This window comes from Euphorbia lathyris, chromosome 2 (genome assembly GCF_963576675.1).
Source record: "Euphorbia lathyris chromosome 2, ddEupLath1.1, whole genome shotgun sequence".
Lineage (NCBI taxonomy): Eukaryota > Viridiplantae > Streptophyta > Magnoliopsida > Malpighiales > Euphorbiaceae > Euphorbia > Euphorbia lathyris.
The window spans coordinates 42,170,458-42,186,796 of record NC_088911.1 but is presented as its reverse complement, the minus strand read 5'-3'; the positions used below and the strand labels follow the sequence as shown (position 1 = coordinate 42,186,796).

Here is a 16,339-nt window from a genome sequence, read left to right as displayed (position 1 = left end):
GGATGCTGGTGGCGCCTGGCTGGCTGGGTTTACCCATAACTTAGGTACGGGCTCCTCCTTTACTGCGGAGCTCTGGGGGATCTTGTCTGGCATTAAACTCGCCATTCGCATGGGTGTTAAAAGACTTTTGGTGGAGTCTGATAATTTGGAGGCTATCAATAGGATTTCGGATAGACAGGCTGTTTGTCTTAAGAGTCAGAATCTCATTAAAGCCATCTTGAGGCTTCGTCCTGCCTTCGATTCTCTTACCTTCTCCCATATTTATAGGGAGCAAAACCGCGTGGCGGATCGCTTGGCAGTTGCTGGGCATGGGGGGATGTTAGGTGTTTCTACCCTTTCCGTTCCTCCTTCTTTTCTGTTACCTTCTCTTCTTGAGGATAGGATTGGAGTCAGTCTTCCTAGACTGATCCCGGGTTAGGTTTTTGTTTGTTTATTTTTTTTCTTCCCTTCTTACCAAAAAAAATAGATAATTTATTAAGTTTAAATTTTTAAATTTCTCCATATTTTGTGTTCACTTATCTTTAATATATGAAAGAATAAAATTTTATTTTTAATATTGTTAAGCAATTTTATTGTTATTTAACATAAAATTTAAAAGAATTGGTGTAATCGTTATTTCATTATCATATCATAAATTTTAAACAAATTTATCGATAAACTGAAAAAGTTTCGTGTACTTCTATATATATAATTTTTGTCACTGTGTTAATATTAATGTAATACATTTACACAATTTTTTGTGTGATTAATTTGTATGTAATAGATTTAGTTGTTCGTGTTTTTTGTACACAGTAAATATTTTAAACATCATTGGTATTTAGAAGGTTTGGTGTGATAATTATATAATAGGTCAGATAGTAAATCGATTTCTTCGATTTTCTGTTAAGTAAAGATAAAATAATATTATTTTAAAAAATTAGGGATAAGAATTAAATTTGACCCTAACGTTTTTTAAGACGTGCGAATTTAGTATTAACATGTGAAATGGTTAAACTTAACCTTAACTTTTTCAAGCAAATCAATTTTAGTCTACGTTACCAGAAATTTGAAAAGATTAGTTTGACTAGAGATGTAAACGGGGCGGGACGGGGAATGCATTTCCCATCCCCGTCCCCGCGAGTTAGACGGAGACAAATTTGTTCCCCATCTCCGTCTCAACGGGGATCTTCATCCCCATTAAACACTTTTTCTTTATTCCACATCCGCATCCCTTAGGGAATTACTATTTATAATTAAAAGAAAATCAGTATATATTTCTTTTCTCTTCTCCTTTCTAATTCTTGGTTTTGTTCGAAAGAATGACATAGATACTATACCTTTAGTTTAGTTTAGGTTGGGAAAATATTCATTTAGTTCTTGGCTAATATTTTATTTAACCCATTTAATTTTTTATTTGAAAATAAGTCTATTTAATTTAAGTTAAATGTTATAAATTATAATATTTAAAGTATAATTTTAATTATAATGAGGAATAATTGGGGACCCTTCGGGAATTAACGGGACGGGGTCGTGAATCCCCACGAGATGACCCATCCCCGCCTCATCCCTGTTACGGGGGATAAAATTATCCTCATCTATATCCCATGAGGATTCTTATCGGTGATTATCCATCCCTATCGGGACGGGTCACCGACGGGGATGGGAAAACCCCGTCCCACTTGCATCTCTAAGTTTGACTGCTATTTAAATGTCATATCAGCTTTTCCAAACAAGTTTGTCAATAAACTGGAGCAAGACATTTTAGACACTTTGACAATAAAATTTGTGATTAATTTATATATGACAGATTTGGTTATTACTATTTTAACAAGTATTTTGTAATTGTGTTAGTAACACATTTAGAAGATATGATATAACAGTTAAATAATAGTGAAATAAATCTTTTTAAATTTTGATGTTAAGATTAAATATAAACCATTTTATACGTTATGGTCAAATCTACTCTTCATAAAAGACGTTAGGATCAAATTTATTTTTTGAATAAAGAATTAAAAGTAAAAGTTTACCATCTCGTAAATTATAGGTAAATCTATACGATCCAAAAACCATAGGGCATATGGACCTTATCCATGTTATTATCAGTACAAAATGGGCTCGGCAGGGGCCGGACAAGTATTCGAGATTCCAACAAATTAGGGAATTCGATTCGGTCAAAAAAACCCGAACCCAAACCCTAAAATTAGAGTAATTCAGGTAAAACCCAATCATTAAAGAAAAAGAACAAAAAGAAAAAAAAAATTGTAGCTTTGGATCTTGCTCTTACCACCAAAAAGGATCTGTCCGTTTGTATCAAGTGTCTTTGGTAGATCGAGCTTCAATTCAACAACAAACTGCTCTCTCCATTTCTGAGGTACATCACAACTCCATTTCTGCTTAATTTCTTTTTCATAGATGAATTCCCATGTTCTGGGTTTTCTATTGATTACCTTCTCTGCAGAAAGCACATACTTTTCCTGAATTTCAGATCTCTTTGTCTTTTTGAATTCTGTCTCTTAAGGTCTTCATTTCACGATTAATCTTTGTCGCTGTTGTGTCATTTTTTTTGTTAAGGTCTCCAATACTGTTGATTGCTTTATTAAATGCCGCCTGTTTTGCTTTCTGAAGAAATGTGATGAAAACGGAAAACTACATACTCCGTAATTTTCACCTCTAGAAAAAAAAAAAAGAGGACGGAAGAAGTTTATAGCAAAGGCTGTCATAGACCAAAGTACTGTTTATAATTATATGTACTAGTTCGGACCAAAGCCCTTGCAGTATAATAGTGTTGTCTGTTAGACCTCTCTCCAAATTGTGGTCGTTTTGATGGCGTAAGTGACAGTCCAGGGATATGAGAGCGCGGGCCTTATCCCCGCCTGTGATTTGGAAGGTTGAGTGTGTTATACTTTAGTTTCTTTCAAGACTATGTGACATTCATATTAGTCCAGTTTAGCAATTTTGGGACATGAGATCAAACATAGGTTTCTGATACAGCACTAAAGAAAGGTTATTGATATTTGATTCCATTGAAGGGACTAGATACAGTTGTCGTTTTGTTATATTATTTTAAATTTTATAGATATATAAGTAATCAAAATTATTTGAGTATATATTAAGGTGATCTAGATGATATTTGTTTTGTTTGCCAAGCATAAAATGAATGTCTAGGACTTCTTCTTTTTTAAATATATACTCCATCCGTTCCACAATAGATGTCTTTCTAGAGATTTTTTTTTGTTCCATAATACATGAAGTTTTGATTCAATCCATGCACATTAATTGTTTACCAAATATACCCTTATTTAAGTTGCCTTTTTATTTTGAGAACAGATGAAAAATTATTAGTTGGTGCAATTAATACAAGGATACAAAGTCTTTTAGTTAAAATTAATTACATTCCTTAATTATTGTGCATTAACCTTAAAAGATATCTTTTGTGGAACGGAGAGAGTAGTTTACTGTATTTCTCAACATGCCTGGGAGACGCCCAAACTTATATTTGTTTGCAAATTGTAGGTTTCATGAATATGTATTCATTTAACTTTCATTATTTTGTTTGGATTGCAATAATAGTCTTGTTTATATATTTCTAGTTGCTAGACTGAAAGAGGGAACATGGCAACAATTGATGAGCCTTTGTACCCAATTGCTGTTCTGATTGATGAGCTAAAAAATGAGGACATTCAGCTTCGCTTGAACTCAATCCGAAGGCTCTCTACAATTGCACGTGCACTTGGGGAGGAAAGGACTAGAAAGGAATTGATTCCTTTCTTAAGTGAGAACAATGATGATGATGATGAAGTACTTCTTGCGATGGCTGAAGAATTAGGGGTCTTTATTCCTTATGTGGGTGGTGTCGAGCATGCCAATGTGTTGCTTCCCCCTCTGGATACTTTGTGCACTGTTGAGGAAACCTGTGTGAGGGACAAAGCTGTGGAGTCATTATGTAGAATTGGAGCACAGATGAGGGAGCAGGACTTGGTGGAGTATTTTATACCACTAGTGAAGGTTGGGTTTTGATTTTCCGTACTATATTATAGTTATTTTCTTGGAGCATCTGTATGCTTCTTTTCTCTCTCCATTCTTGTTGCTCTTTTCACCTTTTCTTTTGCATGCTTTTAGTTATGCTGCTTCTACATGCTATAGTTGTCACCTTGATATTGTTATCAATTTTTAGAGTTTTAGTTTTGGCAGTTACTTATTATGATTTCTGATGTACAGAGACTGGCTGCTGGTGAATGGTTTACAGCTCGAGTTTCCTCATGTGGCTTGTTTCATATTGCATATCCAAGTGCCCCTGAGACTATGAAAACTGAACTTCGAACTATATACAACCAATTATGTCAAGATGACATGCCCATGGTTCGTAGGTCTGCTGCAACAAACCTAGGAAAATTTGCTGCTACTGTTGAACCTGCTCATTTAAAGACCGACATCATGTCAATATTTGAGGATTTGACACAAGATGGTATTCTGTTATACACATACTCATTTAATTACCTCTGCCTCATAAATAACTAAATTCATGCAGTACATGCATATGCACACATCTTTTTTCACTTTCTTATTCCCCAAAGAAGAATAAACACAAACTTTTGTTAGAGTTCCAGCATTTAGTCAGCAGCTGGTTTATCACCATTCAAACTCCCCCCATTGGCTTCCCTTTTGGCACTTATTAGATAAAAATGGAGAATAAGATGCATAAATAAATGAGTCTTGGACCAAAAACTTTCTCAGATATCCATGCCAGACATGTTACTTATTTGTGCATTTAATCTTCTCCTATGCGTTCTAATTCAACTTATTGAATGTCCACTCATCTTGATGGTATTGTTGGGTAGTTTGGTGAGACCTGTTTATGTGCTTAGGCAGTTTGCAAACAGTCCTTGTGACTGAAGTATGCATTTAAGTTAAATGATTTAACCTGGCTCGTACATAGTTGCTTATTATTAACCATTATGAATGATACTTATTTCAAGCATTTTTAGGCTTTAGGACTATCTTTAACTTTTTCTAGAAAAGGAAAAATCTTCAAGTAACCTTCAAGTACTTATTGTTGAATTGCAGAGTTATTAGGTATCTGTCTCAGTTGGAAAATGGATATTCTGGGCTAGTGTGTCTGCAAGAGTCTCCAATTGTAGTTCAAGATGTAAATAATCTTTTAATCCCTTTTAAATATAGCACTAGAAATCTAGAATATTCTCAAACTCATTTTTATCAGTGGAATAGAGTACCCTACTAGTAAGTAGGGTGGATAGGTAGCATTTTTTCTCTGGATCAGGTTCAAACAGAGGTGTTGTGTACAAAACTGCAAATAATAGAAATGTTCAAAGTACAGCATTCTGCCAATTCAGAAAGGATAAGGAGTTCTATCTGATGTTTTGCCTAGTCAAAACCACACTTTAGGCATTATATTGATTTATTTTTTATTCAGAGATAGAATTAACCTTCTGCTCAAAAGTTCTACTTTTCTTCCTCCATTTCCATAAAAATCGCCCATTTTTACTGTGCAATAACTATGAGGTTTTTACCCCTTAAGTCTGCACACACTTTCATCTGGAAGACATCATATCTTCTTGTAGCATTTGTCAGGAACATTTTTTTCAATGATTTTAGATGTCTGCTATTCCAAAGCATCTCCAAATTGTAAGTATTAAATTGTGACCTGCAGTTGATATTGATTGTCTTGTCTCTACTAAACATAACTTATATCACGTTATTGATTACTTTGAGCTTGTATGTTTTGATATGATTGTGTTAGTTATTTCTTCTCAACGATTTGCCTTCTATGACACATGAAAAAGCTAGAAAATTTCAGTTGCTTATAAAGCATCAGTTCGTATCGATCTTTGGTCCTCTATGATGGTAGGATCAAAACTATTGACAGTTTGTCTTAACTTTAAGCATATTTGACAGTGCTACATTAGGCCTTTATAATATGCTGAATGTATGGATGAGTTTGAGCTTGTTTTCATTTCAGATCAAGATTCTGTTCGATTACTGGCTGTTGAGGGCTGTGCAGCGCTTGGAAAGTTGTTGGAACCCCAAGATTGTGTTACACATATTCTTCCTGTTATAGTTAATTTCTCACAGGTAGCATGGTCTAGCTTTTTAGGTGTTAGTTTTCTTATAGTTCTTCATTTTCTTGACATAGGCACATCATGCACATCTGATTTTTTTTTTTTTTTTATTACTCTTTTATGGTACGGAGTGTTGGGCAGTGAAACACTGCCACATCCATAAGATGTCGGTGGCGGAGATGCGTATGTTGAGATGGATGTGTGGTCATACGAGAAAGGATCGGGTGAGTAATGAAATAATTAGGACAAAAGTAGGGGTCACATCTATTGAGAATAAAATGAGAGAAAACCGACTAAGGTGGTTTGGCCATGTGAAACGTAGAGCGCTTGATGCGCCGGTTAGGAGAACCGAAGAGTGGCAAAGGGATATAGTGGTGAGGGGTAGGGGAAGACCTAAGCAAACTTGGAGGAGGGTGATCGAGAGTGATATGAGTTTATTGGGAATTGAGGAAAATATGGTAGTGGATAGGACGGAATGGAGGGAGCGAATTTGTGTCGCTGACACGACTTGATTTCACGGTTTTATATGATGGTTCATGTTAGCCGACCCCGAATCATTTCGGGACTAAGGCTTTGTTGTTGTTGTTGTATTATTCTCTTTTATGTATTGGGTTTTGAATTCAGAAAAAATATTATTGAAGCATCTGTTCTTCTTGAAGAATCATTCAGTTTTCTTCTTCAATGTGGCAAAAAAACTGTTGGGTCCTTTCATTTTATTTTTATTATTTTTGTCACACCTAGATTGATAAACTGCAAAATCACATGGGTCTAGCAATTCTTGATGTGGCATGTTATCTGATCAGGATAAGTCTTGGCGTGTTCGTTACATGGTTGCAAACCAATTATATGAGCTTTGTGAAGCTGTTGGTCCTGAGCCTACCAGGTAATTATTCTCTGTTCAGATTAGCCTCTTTTGGTGCATGTATCCTACTACCATTGAGCAGATTATGTGTTTTGTCATATTTTCTACAAAATACTTGCTCGGGTGGAGATCTTGGACTTCAGTGTTGATAAGAGATGCTCCATGTTCTTTCCGTTCTTAATAAACTATGTTTTTTTTTTTTTTTGCTTGTGGATTTCTATGATTATAACTCAATTTGTTTCTTGGATTCCAATTTGCTGTTTTGGTGTTGATATATTTTTAGGTCGGATCTTGTTCCTGCATATGTCCGGCTGCTTTGTGATAATGAAGCTGAAGTACGTATAGCTGCTGCTGGCAAAGTTACTAAATTTTGTAGAATTTTGAATCCAGAACTTGCAATCCAGCGAATTCTTCCTTGTGTAAAGGTACTCATTACCATACACACGATAACCTATTTCAAATGTCTTGTTGTGTAGTTCTGATCCATTAGTGCAGCAGAGGTGTCATACTTCAATTTATAACCTTTTTAAGATTGCCTACTGTAGGAATTGTCCTCTGATTCATCGCAACATGTCCGATCTGCATTGGCTTCAGTCATAATGGGTATGGCACCAGTTTTAGGGAAGGTAAGGGTCGTCTTTATATAATTGAATAAGTAATTCTATATAAGACATGAGTGTCAGTGAAATATTCTCGGAGGTAGAACTTCACTGTGTCTCAAACAGATAAAAGTTATACAAAGTGTATGAGTTTTGCAGATATATTTCTTGGTTGAACTAACATCTCATGATCTTATTTAAGCTTTAATATTTTTGTAAGGTGAACAGTTTTTTCCTTGTTCAGTGCTGATGGTTTTTTGCATATTGTGAAATTTTGTTGACATAAAATATATACATCTACCTATGTCTGATAATCATATCAAATTGAAATTGTAAAAGTCCTGAGCTATTATATTGGGTGTGAGATTGTTCTGTGAGATAAGTTTAACATGTCATGTCATGTATTAAAAAGCCTTATGCTTTGTTTTGACTTTTGATATGTTAACATCTCACATCACTTACAATTAAGTAGACATGCTTGCATATATTACTATACTCAGTGCCTTTGGCCATCATGTCTTTGAGATGATGCAAGCTCATGTTTTGTTATCGTCATTATTTTTGTTGCTGCTGTTTTTGCAAACTTCTGTTATTTGTTATGGGAATGCTTGTTTATCTTCTTGCATATGACTTGGTTACTATTCCTAATGTAGGAAGCAACCATAGAGCAACTTCTGCCCATTTTTCTCTCTCTTTTGAAAGATGAATTTCCTGACGTCCGCCTGAATATTATTAGCAAGCTTGATCAAGTCAACCAGGTTTGTCCAAATTCCTACATTAATTTTTAAATCATCAGGTGTAAATTGGTTATCTGTAGTTGTCTTCTATAGGGTAAGTTTGATGTTACATTTCTTTTTGAAGATGAGTTCCCGATATTTCGTATGTAGCTTTGTCTGGGTATAGGAGACTGTTACTGGATTGAACTTAGGCCCTGTTTGTTTGTCGGAAAATATTGTCCATGAAAATATTGTCCTGATTTTGCGTGTTTTTGAGTAGGAAAATAAGTCAACAGAAAATTTTAGGTTAGTCAACAGAAAAATATATGAAGAATGTGAGGAAAAAGTTTTACCTTTTCAAGAAGAGTAAAATATTTTCCTAAACCTTTTGGAACTCTACTCCATTTCTTCTTCCACTTTTAAAAACACAGCTACCCACCACTTCTTCCCGTTTTCCTGTCTTGTAGCCAAACATCAGAAAATACTTTATTTTCCAACAAAAAAAATTCCCTTAACCAATATTTTCTGGCAAACGAACGGGGCCTTAATTCGGAAGTTTCTTCATCTTTGCATGTCTCTCTGACTGAAGCGCCAATGAGACTGATGTCATATAGTAGTTAAGGAATGTGATTGAACATATTTACAAGTTTCATGAGAACATAAGACATTATCAAGTTCTTTCAGTAAGTCTAAAGGCTTAGTTGAGGGTCAACCATGCAATGACAGTTTTCAAGCTGGTCCTCCTACCCCCCCCCCCCCCCCATCTAATGATATATGTGATTGCCATTTCAATGATAGTGCTGATGTTTTCATGAATTCAAATGCAGGTGATAGGAATTGATTTGCTCTCCCAGTCCCTGCTACCAGCAATTGTAGAGCTTGCAGAGGACAGGCACTGGAGGGTCCGGCTTGCAATAATAGAATACATACCCTTATTAGCTAGTCAGTTGGGTGTAGGATTTTTTGATGATAAGCTTGGCGCTCTTTGCATGCAATGGTTAAAAGATAAGGTTTGTGCAGCTGTGATTGCCCATAATGTCGATTTAGGCTTTTGGCATATCACAAATATGATCATGCTTAACATACACAGTATGATACAACTTGAGATTTTTGCACTTGTCTTGGTTCTCTTGTACAAGAGTTTGCATGTTCTCAAGTTACTTTTGTTCTTCTTCCAGCTTTACTGAGCATAGTTTTGCAAAAAGTCAGTATTTACTATTTAGCATCCTCCTCTTGTCTTGTTTACTTAAATACTTGTACGGCTAAATTGCAGGTTTACTCGATACGTGATGCAGCTGCTAATAATGTGAAGCGCCTTGCAGAAGAATTTGGCCCAGATTGGGCAATGCAACACATAGTTCCTCAGGTTTGTCTCTCTATCTCGACTGTTTTTATTTCATGCAAAATGATAACAACATTGCTGTAGCTATTCAACAATAATATATTAGATGAAGAGTTACAAGGGCTGGTATTGATGATGATGCCTGTTATATGTCATTTGTCCTGAAGATGCAGGATTATCTTATAGACAAACATTAATTTGCCATTATCATAATCCTTCCATTCACAGCCTCCTCAGTTTATTCCCTTCCAGCAACAACTTGAGAGTTTAGATATTAAAACAAAATGATAAGGAGTGCCCCAGGCTTATAGCATAAGACAAACAACAGCACTACTGATAGAGGACTAGAAACCAAACAGTACCACCAGAAATACACCAAAAATAGACGGTAGTTTTTATTTATGGAACTCTTCCACAGCAAGGAAAGATGAACTAAGGTCACACCCCTTTGCTCCCTCAGGGACGTGTCCCTTCCTGGGCCTAATCCGAGATCCAAAAGGCTGATCTCTATAAATCTGAATATATATTAGCTGGAGTCTCTCTCTCTCTCCTTAATAACTGACTCCCACTAAGCTCCAAAACCATGTCCCCTAATTTGCAAATTATCCTTTATAAATTAATTCCATTATCCATTCCCTGTCAGCTGCCATTTAGTCATGTTTCTTTATCTTATGGGTTACTGTCTGATAAATTACACTTTTCATCGGTAAAGTTCTATTACTATTTACTACTGTTGCATTCAAATTTCAGTTTTGTTCATGATTGTGATGAGTACTTTCTTATCTCTGAGAGACTACTATCAAGTGCCAAAATTAAAACATTTATCCATAATTTGCTTCATGCTTTTGTTCGATACTCCATCTTCGCACGAGGAGTTTCTTGAGCTTCAACATTGGAAAAGTTGGATTTGGTTCAGGTCATGTTTGCTCTGATTGCGAAAACAAAAATTGCAAAGATACCCAGAGACTACTATCAAGTGCCAAAATTAAAACATTTATCCATAATTTGCTTCATGCTTTTTTTCAATACTCCATCTTCGCACAGGGAGTTTCTTGAGCTTCAACATTGGAAAAGTTGGACTTGGTTCAGGTCATGTTTACCCTGATTGAGAATACAAAAATTGCAAATAATGTTTCTCAACATGGGGTAGGAATTATAAATTGCGACGCTAAATGGAATTATCCCATTGTCCAACCATACCTAGAATTATCTGTTACCTTTTATTTTCCTTTGTTTATTTCTCTTGCAGGCAATGTTATGCTTTCTAATTACTTGATAATCTATTTACAGGTTTTGGACATGATTAACAACCCACACTACCTGTATCGCATGACCATTCTTCATGCAGTTTCCCTACTTGCTCCTGTTATGGGCTCTGAAATTACTTGTTCCACGCTTCTTCCCGTCGTTGTAAATGCATCAAAAGATAGGTAAATTAGATGGAACCCGTTGCTTGACCATGAGAATTGACATCTTTATCTCTATTTTCCTGCGTTGCGTGCTGAGATTTGCTTGTTACAGGGTACCTAACATCAAATTCAATGTCGCTAAGGTGTTGCAATCACTCGTTCCAATAGTCGATCAGTCGGTGAGTCTTTTATGTTATTTTATGAATAAATCAACTAAATTTTGTGCCTGAAAATCACTTGGCCATTTCCTTTTACAAAAGAAGGAAAAGGCATGAAATGAAGTGTAGAATCTTTTAATAGGATTGTGATTTTGCATGGTCAGTTTTCTTGCTGTTGTTTATGTATTGTAATTGGGAGGATAATTGAGAGTGCCACTTGAACCTTACAGGTGGTGGAGAAGACGATACGTCCGTGTTTGGTTGAACTGAGTGAGGACCCAGATGTTGATGTCAGATTCTTCGCAACGCAAGCACTACAGTCGAGTGATCAGGTTATGATGTCTAGTTAGATTGAATGTTGTAATTACAAATTCTTTGATTATGCTAAATCTTCTTTTTGCTGATGTATCTAATACCTTACATAAGGTTCTATTTCTTTCCCTATAGACAGACAAACGTAACACTATTTTAGAAATTGTCTTGAAACATATCATTGTTAGCTTGTATCTGATGTGCTTGCTGATGCCATTTCTGGATATTTAATCTTCTTGTTCAGAGTTTGGCGTTTCATTTGGATTATAGAAAAGCAATACCTCAATAAGAACTTTTGTTAATATGAGGGTATGCAAATTAATATCTTGAGGGTCTTTATTATCAAAATAGTTGTATTTGGCCAAAGAGCCAATACAATGCAATTAAGTTATTACAGTTGATTTATAGAGAAAACGTTTGATCCTATTATCATTTTTACATCATTCATTTCGAATTGGAGTTTATCATTTGGTAAAAACCCTACTTTGCAACCAGTTCTTGAAACTTCTGACCGGACTTTGACTCTTTTCCTCTTTTTCAGTGGTTTGTGATTGATTGTACTTGTTATTCATGTATAATCACATGAAATTATGATACAATAACCCCGTTTTGACGTACCTAGCAGAGCATCATATATTATTATAGACAGAAATGCTAACATCTCAAAGGAAAATTGAACTGTATATACAAAATTTAGTTAATAATATGATCTATCCCTCAAAAAATGGCAGGGTGTTGTGCTTGTTACAATCTGATGCCATCCATCCAATTTTCTTGTTCACATTATCATATACCACCAATTGCCCCCGCAATGATATATCTGTAAAAACATCATATCATTCACAAGTTTTATTTATGAAAATATAACATAATTATCTAAAATACAAAGGAACTCCATACAGCTCAAGTGGACATAAACAGGAGCTAAGTATGTGTCCCAAATGAAGTATAAGGAGCCAAAGTGTGGCATATGCAAGAGCTAAATATTAGCTTATGTGAAAGTGCATAATTGAAGCATACCTCCAAGTATAATTGTTGATCCATCATGCACATTGCTTCCATCAAGAATACCCAAGCACACATTTCCTTTTCCCTGCAAAACACTCATCTCACTCATTACACAAATTCCAACTCTAGTTAAATAAATCGTATTCTGTAAACTTTGCCCTTACGTTGATGATTAAGTAGCCTTCTGGAGGAATCTGGAACTTTGTGGAGATAATCCACCATTTGCTTCCAAATTGAAGGGTTATAGTCTTGAAGAACTGCTTCACATCCGTAACCGAACTGCACACAGAAAATACCAGAGTTGGAAGTTGTGACTCGAAGAATCATCGTTTTGACTTCTAACTAGTCAATATAAACATTTTACACTACTATTTTTTAGTAATTTTACAGCATATAAGGAACAGTATATGAATGCTGCCTGTGAAAGAGAGATGTAAATTTTTGGCAATACCTGATCGGGGAATTGAATTTCCAACAGAAGGGCAATGTTGGATCTGATGTGTCTTGAACAAGTCCCTCCCCAGAAACCTCTTTAAGCTATATTAATGCATCAAAATTAGTAACAACTCTGATAAAAGTGCTTGTTAAGACCATGTGGCTATAGTAAAATTACTTACAGCTGCAACCAATTCAGAGTACGCCTCTTTTGTGAAGTACGTATAAGAGCTACCACTGTCGAACAGAATCCGTCTTACTCTTCTGTCCTGCCCACCTAAACTGAGTGGACTACTTCCATACTTCAACTTCATAACTTCTGTGTAATAAGAGTCTCTGGGAGAGAAGGAAATGATAAACAATATCAAAGTGATGCAGTCAAATTGCGGAAAAGTCATATGGAAGAAAAAAATATGAACAAATCTCTATAAGAAAAAACATATATATATATATATATATATAAGATCCTAGAGTACAAAAATCATGATATATATACTCACATCGAAGGAGTGTCAAGCAGGGGAACCCACGCCATGCCCCAGGGCGGCACAAAATCGTCGCCTAAGAACATATATCCGTCCCCATCAACATCATTGGCTAGGCAATGACCTACCACATTTTTAATGATCCCCCGGCTTGCCAATTGAGAAGGTAAACTGACTTTGGCTTTGCTTAGTCCGAGTATTCCATCAGTCTTTGCTAAGGTGTTTAAGAGTAATCCCTGCTGATCGTATGCGCACCTTTCACACAAAGAATATAAAACATATTGATATTTTTGTGTTTGAATTTAATTAAATAAAAATGAAAATTCGTCGGTTCTGGAGATACATACCCAAAAATAAAATTTAATTTAGTAGAAGAGCCATCTGTCATCATTAGGTTAAGTTCATCTCTTGCAAGAACCCCCATGGAAGAGCTATGATCTGCATACCCAATCTCATAATCACATTGTTGACATGTTCCACCTTCACAGTATCCTGCATTTTGATTTCTTTGGAGTTCCAAACATAATGAATCCTTTGGTGGTAGAATATTGTTTTTTCTTGGCTTATACAAAGCATTTGCTCCCTACACCAATCATATACACATACTAGAGTTTATTTGTATTTCAATAAGTAAACTCATAGATACATATTTTTCTAGTAAAAAGAAAATGGAATCTATGTAAACCGTATTTGGTTGACATGTATGATAGAAAATTCCCAGTATATCCGACCATTTAAAATAATAGAATAAGTACTAGTACCTACAAACACACAATAATTTTCAACATTTCCTGGTTCCGGAAATGTTTTAAGCCTATATAGGATGAAGGGGAAAAAAATGAAAAACAGCAGAAAAACTGAATCCAGGTTTTAACAGTGATGATTAAAACCACACAGAGTGGAAACTCTCCCTTTTCTCAACATATTCTTCAACCTCTTTTTTGTTTTTCCACCTCTCAGTTCCGTGATTAAACGAACATTAAAGACGAAGAAAACTACTGATCACATTTGAAGGAAGCATCAATGAAAAAATAAGTGGCTGGCTGGGGGAAAGCAAGAATAGATGTGGTCAATTAATGTATTATCCAAAGTATGCAAAGAAAAAGTAGTGCAATATCAATAAAATTCATATGAAAATTTGGGTTGAAACCAAAATCAATTTACAGATGTAATGTCATAAAGAAAATAATTCTGCAGATGATTCATATATCTCAAGCCTACCAGCTGAATGAGCAACAGAAAATAGGCGTCATACCTTGGCACAACTTGTGCAAGGAGCATCACATTGAATCCATGTTAAATCACTTGCAGTATCAATATCAAGATAGAAAGGTCTTGGAGGATCCCCAACAAGCATGTATGTGAAATACAATCTGCATCAGAAAGAAAAGAAGAACACAGAATCAAACCAGAGGTGAATATAAAGCAGCAAATCACCAATTAACATGTTAGGCAAGCAAATGTCCGAGTTGGTTCATGGATAAGAAAAGGAGCAGTAGTACATTTCAAACTCATTTTATAGGCTTAACAATTAATTAAGGATAAGGAAGAAGGTTCGGTCTCTGTAGATTAAACACACGGTAGCAGACATGTTTATGCCTATGAGAGTGTGTGTGACCGTGTCTTCAACCCCGCAGGCCCTATCAACAGGCATTGCTCACTAGTAAGGAACCATGTAACCTTAGCTAGAGGGCAATGAAGGGAAACCATTTCCAGTCTTTCAAATAAAATCCTGTTTCTACATTTAACACTATTTTAGCATTTGGTGTTGCATTGTTTTCTCTGATTATGCAGCATTTCTTATATCATGTCGAAACCCGAGTTGTTCCACGGATGTCCACTGGAAGCACAAGTCATATTAAGGTAATCAACCATATAACATGGAAGAATATTAGTTAACTAAAGCTGGATTCCTATCAATGATCATTTCCTGCATAGTGTTTCTACAATGCATATTCAAAATCCTAGAAAGGAGTCCTTTTAAAACATGTGCATCTTTACTTTAATTAGAGAATTCATCATTAAGTTAAGAATTCAACATATAATTTGAGACATACCCATCTGGATAAACATTGCCCCGGACAGGAAAAATGGCAGATGAATCCGTAGCAGCAGCATTTACAGAAGTCAACTTATTATTGCTACGAGGAAAAATAGCATCATTGACGTGTGCTACTAAACTCTCCTTATTTACAAACTTGAGCAGCTTATTAAACTGAAGATCATTATGCGAAATCGGACGAATACGCAATTTGTGATAGAGGGGAAAGACAAAACTTTGAAGCTTTTCATCATTATCAGAATCCTTCAACTCCTGACGAAGCGTACTAGAAAACGCACTTTTATAAAGAACAAGAGCAAAAAGAGAGATACAGATTAAACCCAAGAGCTTTCTCGGAGTGTGAACAAAGAACCCTAATGACGAGTATTGGATTTGGGGATTTTGCGGCGGAGGGGTTTGAACTGGAATTTGAAATTCCTGATCGGTTTGGGCGGGTTCCTCAAAATAGTGATCATCAGAGAGAGTGAAAGCAGTAATTGTTTTTCCCAAAGAAGGATTATCCTCTGGAGGAAGTGAAATAATGACAACTCCTTTAATCCTGGGCGATTGATCAGACTCCATAGCTCTACTATTTCCTTAACCAGATTTAATCAAAAAGCAGCTTATAGTTATAAGATCAGAACACAGAGAGAGGTAAATTGAGCGAAGATGATGAGTTTATTATTGTTGAAGAATAATGGCGTCTCTATCAAAGAATAGACCTCTCTACTTGCTTCGAAAGTTCACTCCCTGAATACGAAGTCAATGTGAAACCAATTACGCAACAGACATGTCAGAGAAGAAATTCAGGTGCCATTCGAGGAAATGAGAAATAATTGTAATTTACTCATTTGAAGGATCAATATATAGACACTGGACTTTCAGTCTTGGAGGGTAAAAAACATCTGTGCTCCCT

General features: G+C 35.6%; 2 protein-coding genes across 2 annotated transcripts; one reads left to right on the top strand and one right to left on the bottom strand.

Annotated features, from left to right (window-relative positions):
• Positions 1-2,193: 2,193 nt before the first annotated feature.
• Positions 2,194-11,697, top strand: LOC136217930 (serine/threonine-protein phosphatase 2A 65 kDa regulatory subunit A beta isoform-like). The gene is made up of 13 exons (XM_066004637.1): positions 2,194-2,350; positions 3,570-3,984; positions 4,198-4,444; positions 5,957-6,069; positions 6,860-6,939; positions 7,202-7,343; positions 7,464-7,544; positions 8,171-8,275; positions 9,061-9,243; positions 9,507-9,599; positions 10,866-11,005; positions 11,097-11,163; positions 11,373-11,697. Exons 2-13 carry the CDS (start codon positions 3,592-3,594, stop codon positions 11,490-11,492), a joined length of 1,764 nt encoding a protein of 587 aa, XP_065860709.1. The 5' UTR covers positions 2,194-2,350; positions 3,570-3,591; the 3' UTR covers positions 11,493-11,697.
• Positions 11,698-12,042: 345 nt separating this feature from the next.
• LOC136217931 (aspartyl protease APCB1) lies at positions 12,043-16,339 on the bottom strand. The gene is made up of 9 exons (XM_066004638.1): positions 15,440-16,339; positions 14,638-14,755; positions 13,730-13,965; positions 13,398-13,637; positions 13,080-13,233; positions 12,914-12,999; positions 12,627-12,741; positions 12,475-12,547; positions 12,043-12,274 (listed from the first exon to the last, which is right to left on the bottom strand). Exons 1-9 carry the CDS (start codon positions 16,003-16,005, stop codon positions 12,165-12,167), a joined length of 1,698 nt encoding a protein of 565 aa, XP_065860710.1. The 5' UTR covers positions 16,006-16,339; the 3' UTR covers positions 12,043-12,164.

Bases quoted from the DNA above. Each gene is read 5' to 3' on its own strand.
- LOC136217930 (XM_066004637.1), top strand. From the start codon at position 3,592: ATGGCAACAATTGATGAGCCTTTGTACCCAATTGCTGTTCTGATTGAT. The intron at 3,985-4,197 runs GTTGGGTTTTGA...TCTGATGTACAG, and splicing joins ATTTTATACCACTAGTGAAG to AGACTGGCTGCTGGTGAATG. The intron at 6,070-6,859 runs GTAGCATGGTCT...TTATCTGATCAG, and splicing joins TTATAGTTAATTTCTCACAG to GATAAGTCTTGGCGTGTTCG.
- LOC136217931 (XM_066004638.1), bottom strand. From the start codon at position 16,005: ATGGAGTCTGATCAATCGCCCAGGATTAAAGGAGTTGTCATTATTTCA. The intron at 12,548-12,626 runs GTAAGGGCAAAG...AGTGTTTTGCAG, and splicing joins AAGGCTACTTAATCATCAAC to GGAAAAGGAAATGTGTGCTT. The intron at 12,275-12,474 runs GTATGCTTCAAT...ATGTTTTTACAG, and splicing joins ATCAACAATTATACTTGGAG to ATATATCATTGCGGGGGCAA.